Source organism: Struthio camelus, chromosome 1 (assembly GCF_040807025.1).
Source record: "Struthio camelus isolate bStrCam1 chromosome 1, bStrCam1.hap1, whole genome shotgun sequence".
NCBI lineage: Eukaryota > Metazoa > Chordata > Aves > Struthioniformes > Struthionidae > Struthio > Struthio camelus.
In genome coordinates this window covers 165,050,312-165,062,976 of record NC_090942.1, presented here as the reverse complement: position 1 = coordinate 165,062,976, position 12,665 = coordinate 165,050,312, and the positions used below count along the sequence as shown (strand labels likewise).

The following is a 12,665-nucleotide window of genomic DNA, read 5'->3' as shown; positions in this document are numbered from 1 at the left end:
ACAGGAAGAGACAAATCTCTTCTTTCTCTGCTCTGCCACAAACGCTTAAGCCATTCTCTGCTCTATCTGCTCCGTTTTGCTATTTAATGCTAGATTTCGATATATGGGTCAGTCCCAGCAGCTTTGGGTCATGAAGTGACAGGAGGCGAAGTCCCTGATCCCCTCGTGTGCACGGGCACTACCCCTCTATCCATGCTCCCTTGCGGTCACTACGGTTATTTGCTGTTTGCTAACATAGCTATCCAACAGACTTTTACAATCCAGAGGTAATTTCATCTTTCAGAGACCTGGGATGACTTACGTGTTGATTTTTCAAACGGTTTGCTGTGTAGCCGTATGAGCAGCCATATTAAAAACAAAGGAGGGTGGTTATTTTTTATCCTCCCTTGAAGAAGTGACTTATTAAGAGCTGCCACTGAAATCTCTAGGTAGGAGAAACCATTACTGTAACATCTGCTACACCACTTTCACTTACTATTCCTTCCTGTCTGCTTTATATTGCACCTAAGTGACACTGTATACACAGTTGTCACTTTTTCTCTTATGTCTGATGTATTATAAAGGTGCTTTCTCTGCATGTTTAAAAGACATTTCAGACTCCCAGAGTAGTCAGTCTTAAGGTCTTTTGAGGCTGCTTAAAGAAATATTGAACGTGTTTCCCGTACATCCGTGATACAAAGGCTACCAAGCGGTTTGAGTCTGTCAAGTTGGTGGCAGATCGGGCAAGACACTCTTGCGTATTGGGAACTTAACTGTCAAAAAGCAGCCCAAAACTTCTGCCTTTCAGATACTTGCAGATTAGATAGCTTTTGAGGTTTATGTTTTGCATTTAGAAGGTTTTGCTCCCATAAAAACATTTTGTGGGTATGAATTTTACTCTTTAGGAGTGAAGTTGGCACCACCTCTGTTTCGGGTTCACACATAAAATACAGATTACTCCACCTCTAATTTGGTGCAGTCGTAGGATGCTACAGCCAAGCCTTCCCTTTGCCAGACCGAGGCAGTTTCGTGGCACAGCTTAGTTCCAAGCTGATCCTACAGAAACTCTTAATTGTTTTAATTTCATGCAGGTAGCTCACCTGCCTTACTCTGGCTCGCACTGCGGCTGTAGGGTTGCTACATCCAGCTGGAGCAGTGGCTGAAGGCAAGAGCTTAGGTGGCACCGCTAAGTCCCCACCAAGGGTTTTGCCATCATGGCTGTGTTGGCTTTGGGTGACTTTATCCTTTCTTGCACCTCTCAGCAAGCCTGTGGTGTTAAGGTGCAATGCAAATACATTACAGACCGGTAGCAGCCGGAGTGTGAAGGCTTAATCTTAGGGTGTAGTTCCAAGTCAGGAACCCAGTGGTGAAAAGTTCTGTATCCTATTGATAAAATGCATTCTCCTTCCCCTATCACAGTAAAAAGGAAAATGCAGACAATTCTGAATGGTGGAGATCAACGCAGGACTGAACAGGAATCATCACAAGCTTTTGCAGTGTTGCGATTGCTTTTGCTTTAGCTTGCGGATTTGATGTTTTGCCCGAGCATTACTCATTTTTTTCATTTTTGTGGGCATAAGAGTTCTCACATTTATGTAATTTCTGTGGTTTAAATGGCTAAAATAACGGCTAAATAAAATACTAGCATAAATAAATAAAACGGCTAAATAAAAAACTAGTATAACGGCTAAAATAAAATACATCCAAATAAAAGTAAATAACCACTTAGCATTCCCAGTCTGGTTTTGTAGTTAGTAACTCTCACTATAGTTACAGCTGTGCATACGGGCATGTTTTCAATTGCGTATCAGGCTTCTATTTTCACACTTGATGACTTGAGGATTGTTTATTCCTTTATTCCAGTAAAGAGTTTGCTCATAACTAAAGAAAATGAGGAAAAATGAACAGGTGGAGAGAACAGACCAGAGACGAAAGTGGCCTGAATAACAGAAGGATTTTATTTTCTTCTCAAACACTAACTGATGTTAAAAAAAAGAAAAAAGAAAAAAAAAAGAAAACTCACGGAGGTGGTTAAAGGTTTTTTTCTTGAAACACAGAGGAGTGAAAAAGTGGGAGGTGGGGGGCAGTTCACAGAGATTTGGGTTTCCATCCTCAGTTACACGCTGGCTGCCGCGCTGCTGAGTTACACGGCAAGCGCTGAATGGTACCATTATATTCCTCTTCAGAAGTTGTGGGCTATGAAATTCAATCTGAGGTATTTTTAATGAGCGTTCTGAACCTCCATTCCAGCTCCTCGGAAGAAACAAGGAGCGCAGTGTGCCGCTAAATAGCGCTGGGGCCGGGGGTTAAACTCATTCAGCTTTTTGCTCACTGGGAGGGAAAACAGTATCAACATTTATTTGACAGATATGTATTTACTTCCAGAGTTGAGTAAAACAGCTTCCCGTATAGCAAACTTTGTGAAAAATGAGGTTGTATCAGCTTCACATCAAACTCTCATCTAGTTTCTGAAAACAAGTATTGTGGGGTGTTCTTTTCCCAAAGCTCGTGCACACCACGCTCACGGCGCGGTTGGGCCATGGGCGTCCCAGTGGCTGTGCCCATAGCCGGAGCATCCCTGCCAGGTGGAGAGCTCTGCCCAGGCCATCGCTCCTCCTGTCCGTCAGTTTAGCTTGGGTTATTCAGATGCGCTCTCTCGTGGAGGTGGCACCGCTAAGTCCCCACCAAGGGTTTTGCCATCATGGCTGTGTTGGCTTTGGGTGACTTTATCCCTTCTTGCACCCCCTCAGCCAGCCTGCTCTTACCTGCCATAGCTTTTCAGGCGAGCTTTCTTAGCGTGGACCTGGTCTTAGAAAAGCCACGGTGCACAAAACTGTTCATTGCCTTCCATTTTTCCTACTTGCCAATTTGCAAATCAACTTGTTTCAGGTTATAAGGACAGCACTGCCATGCAACTCACTCCGAGATCTGAAGTTCATGACAGGCTGGCTCTGGTTCTTGCAAGTCATCGCCATTCAGGGTCAAGGCTCTGCAGCTGGGACGCAGCACACTAATGGTGCTCTTTGCAGAGGAAGATAGTCTCTTCCCACAGGGGATGTTTGCCTTGCTAACAGGGTAAAGAACCACCACAAGCTGGTTTTTAGTTTTGCTAGTAAAATTAGGCAGGCGTGATTCAGTATTTGCAGGAGCTGATTTAAGGGAGAAAGAAAATATATTTTTAGTAACTTTTCTCATGGTTCTTTTAATGTCTCATTGTTTTAGTCCACACTGTGACTTCAAAATGCTGTTAAAGTACTTTTGCTTTAGAAATAGTGGCTCTGGGAAGAGTCTGCTGGAAGTCTCCAAGGATTGAATGGTTGGTGTGTGAAATTCTGCAGCTTTAAACAGTTGCTGAAGAACACTTGCTCAGCTACTACTGATTCCCCACAAATCTGTTACACTAGTCTTAAGAAAGCTAGCAGTAATGGTTGTACTACAAGCAACAAGGCTTAGGGCTTTTCAGGAGGTAAATTAGCCTGTGCAGAGACCTGTTGTTGCAGTTTGATTTGATTTTTTGTTTTTTGATACTGAAATCAGCATTCACATTTCAAGTGAAGATGTGCATTATCTCCATCAGGACCATTTCCCAGATTTAAGAGAGCCTCAGCCGCACAAAAATGACACCTTTCAGCTGCATTCATTAGCTGAGGGGATCGGAGCATCCCCTTGAAGCTGATAAGGTGATTTTGAGGAGCAAGTGTATCAAGTATATATATAATTTTTTTTTTGTTTAATCAGTACAAAGTCAAGACAAAGTTGGCTATATTTTTCCAACTGAGAGCTAGATGTCAGCTCGCTAAAATGCTGTAATGCAGTTAAAGGAATCAGGGAACCGTGAAACTAATCATGAAGTATTTTATTACTGCTTCTCACTTTGAATAGTGTTTTCTAATAAACAGATGTATATTTAGACCCGAGTGACTGAAGGATGAATATTTTTCTTCTACAGTGCTAGTGGATTAGAAGTATCAGATTTCCACTGACATTACTGACAATGGGATGAACCTGCAAAACAAATTGTTTTGTGGGATTTTGTCCCTTCAGCTCCTTGGTAAGGAAGTTCTCCAGGCTACAAAAAAATCTGCTCTCATTCTTCCTTAAGCTCTTCTTCCCAAAAGACTTCACTAGTTTTGTGGTGTTTTTTGCTGGCTCTGCACTAACACACTCCTCATCAGTTAGAAATGACAGTAACTTAAAGAGAGGAAAGTAAAATTGGTACTGATATCAGTTTGTACTTGTAAGAACTACGAAAAAAAAGATTGGATCATTATATCTGAAGATGAGAGCCCATCTCTTCTCTTTTTTTTTATTTCCTCGCTTGGACAGAGAAATGGCATACAATACTACGTGGGTTGTATTTGCCCATTAAGTTACAAAGCTGTGCTTTTTATGAGCCGAGGAAAAAGAGACCAAGCAGGGCCTCCAATTCCAATAGCTTCAGTGTGCTGTAATTATGTAGATCTACAGCTACTTGTGGAATTACTATAGCTGAATGATATACATCTGACTGCTGTAAGAAAAAGTTTAATCAAGTGCTACTGAAAATAGTTTCGTCATACAATCTTACATTAGATTTGCTAGATCATCTTTTTCTTTGTGGTTCCACACTATTTAAGTATTAAAGAGGATTATTTAGTAGCAGAAATAATCTTTTCATGGTAAGTATTCAGTTTTTCACCTGAATTTTATAGGTGGCTATTTCTGGTGAAGTTGATTTGGGGAATCAGAAGAGAGTTTAAAATCTAGTTGGAAAAATCATTCTGTTCTTGCCTTTTTTAGAAAGTATTTTGACAGAAGCCGGTTTATCATAATCAGAAACCCAGGAGCATGGCTACAGCAACAAATCTGTCTGTATTCAAAAGGAGAAAATTACATGTTTCTTTAGCAGCAGGTGCTAAAAAATGCAAGTGAATGAGATAGTTATTAAAACCCTTCCCTGTATATTTTTACTTTAGTAATTGTTTGTTGTGTTGACTTTTAGCTAATAATCGCAGAGCTTAAACTAATCATTTTTTAAGTCCTCTTGTTTGTCATGGCGGATAGATACAGGAAACAAGTGCAGTGTTGCTGCTGGTGTTTTTTTAAGGGCAGGTAGTTGATATGAAACTCACCTGAAGTAAAAAGCACTGTATCTTACAATCATGCTGTATTTAAACAACAACAGCAAAAAACCACCACCAACAAAAGTACTTCAGAGACTACAGATGGGAAGCACTGCTTGAAAAGGGAAAACAGCTTAAGTGGTGAGTGCAAGGTAAGAAAGCAATGTGCTAAAATCTAAAAAGAGAAAAACACTATAAATAGTCTTATTGTACACCAACAGCAGATGATCAATTGCCTTTTTTGATGCAGTATAAGAGACTTATTTTCTTACTGCCGTTGGCCTGAGTCCTGCCTTGGACAGTATGTGTGCAGTCTGTGCAAGAGCATGTGGGATCCATGCCAGGAGTGCAGCCTTCAACTGCAGTAAAACAATGTTCCTTAAAAGGAACGAAGTGCCTGGGTCAGATAGTAGGATATGGTGAAAATTTGCCCCTTGTGCAGCTCCCTGCCAAATGGGGATGATACCTTGCGGCTACAGGTACACCGTGAGTATGTGTCTCCCTAAAAGTAGCTGCAGGAGCGTGTCGCTGCTCTGTTAAGAGGTATGACTTCTCTTCGTTGCTTGTATTCCAGGCAGTGTGCGTCTTGAGGTCCTGAGGTACTAAGCTGCTGAGGTGAAAAACACTTGACTGCGGTGTTGTTTTTTTTTTTTACCCATTTTTTGTGTCCCTGCTGGAAGAGGCTGTCACTTTAACCTGGAATATAGAGAGTAGCAAACCACACTTCTTCCAGGACTTCCTAACTGTGCAGCCTAAGCTGAACAGTGAAGTGAAAACTAGTAAGCCCAGGTGCAAGAACGCTATCGTTAAAGTCTATTTTTATAGTTGTCTTATCCTTCCTATAGGATTAACAGCTGTAGTTGGAGAGAGAAGAGAGGAGAGAAAGGGTAGAGGATCTCTCAGTGCCTCGGTAGTGGTAGGTCTGAAATACAAGGGTTTCTTAGGAAGATTTCTAGGGAAAGAACAATTTTTTTAATTGCTTTGTATTTTAATATTTGTAAAATGTAATATTTAAATATTTTAAAAATATTTAGTTTGACCCCAATCGTGAGATTTCATGTTTGAGTACTTAAAACATGACAGAAATAGAGCATTAAGGAAAGAAATGTCTGCCTTTATATTATGGTAGGTGTGAATGATGAGTGTACCTTTGTCTTTTGGATGAAAATAAAGATGTTATTTTCTCTTTATCCGTTGTTACTAATGCACTAGGAGGTGGAATCAAAACAAAAAAACTTTTTTTCTGGTCCATTTGCAGCAGTTTTGAGAAAGGAGTAAGAGAACAGAGTACTCCATGCTTCCACTCCTGTACCTTGGCAAAGGCACTGATGGGACTTACATTTTGCAGATGTTCCAAAGAAAGTGTTTATTTTACTTCTGTGTAACCTGACATCACATTTCAGTAACATTAAAAAACAAACAAACAAACAAATAAACCCTTTCAATGAAAGATCTGTTCAATCTGAGATCATATTAGTTGGACAGAAAGATAAAAACTGGTAAAGTGGCTATTTGATCCTAAGCAGATACTTGCGGGGGGGGGGAGGGTGGGTGAAGGGAGAAGGTGGTTAGTGAAGTAATTGCTAAATGAATTTGAGAGGGGAGAAAAATGTGTCCAAACTCCCTTCTTATAAAGTCTTGGAAATTTTTCAGACACTGCTACATATTTTCTTTAAAAGTTTCCATGTTGCAGTCTGTGCCAAAGAATGATCTGAACAAGTATATAGAGGGAGATTTTTTTTAATATTTGGAGATCTCTTGAAAGTTAAAGAATTGTTAAATCTATTGAAGTATGCACTACTGGAAGATGCATAAATAACTTACTGCTTTGGATTTCGATGGGAGTAGAGGGAAAGTGAATTGAGTAATGTTGAAATAACGAGCAGTAATATTGAAATAATGTGTTGGTTGCACAATGCGTAATGCAGGCTGCTTTGACTTGGTACCTTCGTAGCTTGCAGCTAAATGTGGTTATGCACATTATTCATAATTTAGGATTTACCGGCCTGACATTCCCTGAAAATGTAAAGTGTCTTTTAAAATGTAATTTCCTAGAGCTAAATGAAAGGCCAGTTCAAAGTACATTAAGCAATAAGGATGTGTAGCTTGAAATCAGTAAGCTTGTTTTCACTGCAATAAAATTGTAATGTTATTTTGATGTAGCTAAAAACCACCTCAAGAGAGTAATAGGAATACCCTGCTGTCCATATGGCTGGGGCTCACCTCATCGAAAATGAACCCTGTAAAAGTGAGGTGTCTAGACTCCCCCTCACGTCAAGGGTAAAAGAGTAAAACTGTATCACTAAGGAAAAGTTCATTGCCAGCATGATCATGGATGGCTGTTTCAGGATGGGAAGAATTGCCCTCTGGGATTGCTAACGGTTTTTCATTGATTATAGCAGGATTGTTTTGTTGTCTAGCCAGCAATAAAAATAAGAGCAGGTGATTCCCACCTGCTGCAACTCCTTCCTAGCCCCTGAATTTTGCATGTGAACTTTGCACATTAGTATTTCACCAATATACCGTATGCTCCTATCTCCTTTCCCTGCCTCACTGCCTTCCAGCCCGGCATCCACGGCAGCTAATATGGAGGTCCTGGCCTTGCCACCAGCCTTCATCCTGGGCACTTCCTTTTGACTCAAGTGCCTCATCCTCCTCATCGGATCTTCTCCTGTGGGTGAGGTCTCGCAGTCTCTGATTGCTCTATGAGGCTTTAGCACAACACGAGAGAGGTGCCCTGCTGCCCTGCTCCCTTGCCCTCCGTGTTTGGCCCTATTGATGACCGTCTTGGCCTTCATCTGGCCCAGCCAAGTGCTGTCTGGTGCTTGGCATCTGAGATGTGACAACAAGGCCACACTTGATGGTTGGAAAACACCCTCCAGGTTCTAGGGAAAACTCGCTTTGTCCCATAGGCCCTGTAGCCATGGTCAAACCCGACCCCGCTGTTGGGTACAGATGAGGTCATGGCGTGGTGCGCTCATTCCTGAATGCGTCCTCTGTCCGCTCGTGTTTACTGTGACCTGAGTGATGGCTGGTTTGCTTCCATATTCAGTGAACTGAAAGTTTAATTTATTGTGTTTAAATTTTTTCGTAAGGATGTCATGGAACTGCACTGAATTAGCATCTCTGTAAGACTAGCCAGTTCCTGCATTTTTGAATGTTATACTTCTCCTTCTAGCCCTACGAGACTAGGAGTGTCATTAGGCTCTAAATCTCAGCAGTGTTTGTACGCGTAGTATTTCCTCTTGAATAAACTGTCAGGTTTTATTTTGTGTTAGACAGATCAAAGCTAAGATGAGTTTAGAATAATAATCTTATTTACAGATACTTGAGGAAGAAACATTTCATGTTACAGGGGCACACTCCAGAGAAAATGCCAAGTGACATAAATGCTATAACACTGCCGTACCGTTGTCTAAATGCATATTAGAAATGAACGTTATGAAAGCACTCAGCAGCTTTTAATCCGCTGCTTTTACTCCTGGTCTTAGCTCAGGCAGGCTTGCTCTCCTTAGGTAACCTCGTGCTGCGTGGTGGTGCGGGTGAGTTCTCTATCTTTCCCTGTTGGTCAAAAAATCTCCACATTCCCAGATACCTTGTTTCCTAGGAGGCGGTATGAAATTTGATCTCTATCGGGCTGGAGTCCATCAGATACTTTAGTAAGACGTATAAATATGCTTTAACTAAGTTGGTCTGAGAAGCTGCATTTCCATGTTTTCTGTTGCCCAGGTGAATGAAAGCAATGTCCTTTGACGCTTAGTATGACTGTGTCTGTTAAACAGGTCCTTCTGCTCCGTAGCAGCCTTGGCAGAATGTATGGCCCTGAAACTAGTCTGGGCACAGGAGCGTTTGACTGACATTTCTAAATCACTTCTACATATATTTTCAATGCAATAAATAGTGTAGTTATTACACTACATCTAACGTCTTTTTAATATCGTTCAATTGTCTCCAATAAAATACACTTACTGGGAAGTCGTTTCATTAAGAGATGATGGATATTTGGATACATCTGCAAACAGCAATGGATGGGCTGAGCAATGTCAGAAAAGCGCTGTTACAACTAGCAAAAGAGGTGTTACTACTAACATGGTCTGGGCGTTGGTCTGCACAAAGGTTTTCAGTTTAATGAAGCTGAGGAACATGAGATGAGAGTACTCAAATGTATTTGCACTTCAGATTTATTTTATGTACCATTGCATCAGATCAAAAGTGCTCTATCTAGAAAAAAAAAAAAAGTCCTTTTTTCCTTCCTCTCCCTATATCCTCTTATTTAGCTCTTTGGGATGAATTTTTTTTTTAGTTACTGTGAGGTAGTTCATGAGAAATGCTTAAAAAAAATCAGTACTCTATCTGCACTTGTTCTTGATCTGTTTTCTGATGGTATTTGTAAGACTATTGTTTGCTGTAGCTAATATTAACAAACAGTTAATAAAGTAATGTAAGTGAACTTTGCTTCCTGGCGACATAGGTCTGTGAGAGGCAACGTGAGTAAGTTTGGGCAAAAACCTGCTCAACAAGTTCCTACAGACGTGAACTTGGCTTTTCCCTTCTAACTTCATTTTCAAAACTAGCCACTGGTGAAAGGTTCGGTCGTTGTGCCCTGCATCCCCGAGGTGACTGAGCTCTGCGGTGGTGGGCACCTATACCCTGTGCCTCCCTTAGAAAAATGTCACACCTTCTTTATTTTCCTGGTATAAGCCTAGCTACTGGATATTTCTTTTTCCCTATCTGTATTACATAGTGCTGGATAAATTTGTTGTGGCTGAAAACCCAGGTTGCCCTGGGTGAAAAACTTGAGGACTTTTCATTTTTCTGTATCACAATGGTACAGAGACCAAACTCTGTCCTGACAAACTGGGGGGGGGGAGGCAGTTGGAGGCAAACTGAATTACTATCTGCTTGCAAGGGCGCTCACAGGAGATGCAGGGACATGGGCTCAGGTTTGTCCTTCCCTAATTCAGCTGACTGGCCTAACTGCCAGCTGCTAATGATTTTCTTTTGTTCTATTATTGCTCTTTCATTTTGCTCTAATAATTATTTACCGGGCAGAAAGGTAGGTTGAGTGCAAGGTCACTTGACTAGGCTGTGATCAGGAACTTGGACATGGGTTTCCCTGGGAGTTTAGGCTGTTTAATGGGTCATGATTTACTCTGAAGTGAGTGGAGATCTCTTTTTTTTTTTTTCCCCGGGAAGTTTGCTGAGTTAAAATAGGTGCATTTCTGCCAGAAACAAAAATGCTTGATTTAAGTGATTGGCATTTTACACTGAAAAAGTATTTCTGCCAAAGAATCGCTGGTGAGCCATAATTCACAGTATTTGCTGTCGGCATGGATTTAACTGATGTGCGGATCAGAAGAATCCTTACAATCAGCAGAACTGTGGGCTCAGAGAGCTAATATTGTGCAAAAACATCTGGTCTTTGTAGAGGAACGATTTCTACAGTAAGAAAGGAAATGCTTGCCCTTGACTCCTCTGAACTGCTGGGTAACTCTCAGAATAGCCTTCATCAGCCCCAGGGCCCCGTAGCAGTGGGCTCAACATAAGCCCATAAGAAATCAGGACCCAGGACTTGAGCCTGTCGCATATCCGTTGGTGCCCAGCAAACACGCACACGCATGCATCTTGTACGGCAAGTCTCTTTGTGAACGTCTTGGTTTTAGTGTGTTGTGCACACATGTACGAAGCACCACCTGACGATGGCTTGGAGGGCCCGTGGGTCCTGTCCTGTAAATTCACAGGTAGAATACAGCCTAGGGAGATTCACACCACATTTATCTACAAAGGTAACATGGCAGACATAAGAAAATGAATCCTAGCCCTCCCTTTTCTACCACCTCTGTTTTATGGTATTTTGCCCTCAAAAATGCACTAAAGGTTGATTCTGAGGTGCCGTCCAGAGAAGGATGGTTATTTTTCTTAGCTATAAAACTAGCATACTATTGTTGGCTGCCCTGTGGATAAGGCTGCAGTAACCACTGATTTTGTAAATGATATTGACAGTTTTGTTTGCTGGACAATTTTTAGCATAGTTAATTGTTCTGCCACTTATTATTATAAGCATTCTCGTTAATCTGCAGCATGTAACGTTAGGTTTTGATTTCTTCTTACAGCAAAGAGCTCCAGGGAAAGTTTTGCATGATGCCGTTTGCAACCACCTGAACCTTGTTGAAGGCGACTATTTTGGCCTTGAGTTTCCAGATCATAAAAAGATGATGGTATGTAAAAGGATTAATTTTCAACTGGTTTTCATTTACATGCACACTGTATTCTTTCCTCCTGCTCCTTACTTACAAAGCACGCTTAAGCCTGAATCCACCCCTCTTCCCCCCTGAAAAAACAACTTTCTTTTAAAAGTGTTCATCTGTGATGGAGTTGAAGAAATGGTTTTTGAAACCTGATTACTCCTTGCAGGTTTCGTCCTTGTTGAAAGTAGCAGGTAATTCAGACACAAGAGGGAAAACAATTTATCTCTAATCAGTGGTACCAGAGAAGTCAAAGGCTGAATTGGCGCAGATTTGATTTACGGTCTTTAACATCCTGCTGAATGTGGAGTATGAAAATAGTAGAATCTTTCTCCGTGGACAAGGCGAGTTACAATACTTGTGACACAGTTCCATGAAAATCATCTTGGGACAATAAGACAGATAAAATGCAATGAGAGTAATAATAAAGGGGGGAAGAAATGATGAAAATCTTGCCCGGAGAGCTGTGCGACCCACGCAGGTGTGCCAGTCCTGACACGCCGCGCTCTGAGAACAGGGGCCTGTAGCATTCACACACTAATACTTCAGGGGTAGAAACAGTGTCATGTAGGAGAGAAAGCCAAAGGCTAATGACTCCCTTTTTTTAAGTTTGTTTCACTTTAGGCTTGCTGTGTGACCTTCTGGCATACCTGAGTTGTTTGACCAGTGCATTCTAGTATATGCTGGATTTTTTACCTGTTCAGTGAGTTCTGCACCAGTAGGCTGGCTGCTCTAAAGGAGATGACTTTGAGCAACTTAGGCAAACATGTGTATCGTTTTTTTCTTTATGAAATTTATTTAAGGAACAACATTTCTTAACTGAAGACAAAAGAGGATTTATTCACTGCTGCAGTAATCTGTTGTCATGGCTTAGCACGTGCTTGTATAGGCACTAAACTTGAACAGTAGTGGTCACACAGTTTTAGGCCAACTATAATTAAAAAAGAGATTGTGAAAAATGGTCATTGATCTTTTAAAACTAATCCACTTTAGTTTGCTCCTGGATTTACATGAAACACAGAGAGTTTCCTCTTTTGCCATATATCCTCAGTTAATGCTTTACGTTACTAAGAGCTCAGCATAACACTTAAGCAGTGCAACTGTACTGTACTATCACCGCAGAGTCCACATTGCTGTGTTAACATTGACATGCTGACATTAAAAACTGATCCAAACGTCCTGTACATATACGGTTGCTTTTTAGTTCTGTAGAATATGAGGGGAGCAGGTCATTTCATCTGACCTTCTCCACTTCACAGGTCATTACGTTTCAGCAAGATGACCCTCTGTTTTGCTCAGTGACCTGAGGTAAACTAACAGTTTTCGGTCTTGTGAAAAC

The 12,665-nt window shown here is 41.2% G+C and overlaps 1 protein-coding gene across 8 annotated transcripts in view; it reads left to right on the top strand.

The window, feature by feature from the left end:
- FARP1 (FERM, ARH/RhoGEF and pleckstrin domain protein 1) overlaps positions 1 to 12,665 on the top strand; it is a 216,115-nt gene that overhangs the window by 132,307 nt on the left and 71,143 nt on the right. For all 8 annotated transcript variants that reach the window (XM_068928599.1, XM_068928609.1, XM_068928602.1 and 5 more), the window contains one exon: positions 11,195 to 11,299. In XM_068928599.1, coding sequence (XP_068784700.1) covers positions 11,195 to 11,299 — 105 coding nt within the window. The remainder of the gene's footprint in view (positions 1 to 11,194; positions 11,300 to 12,665) is intronic.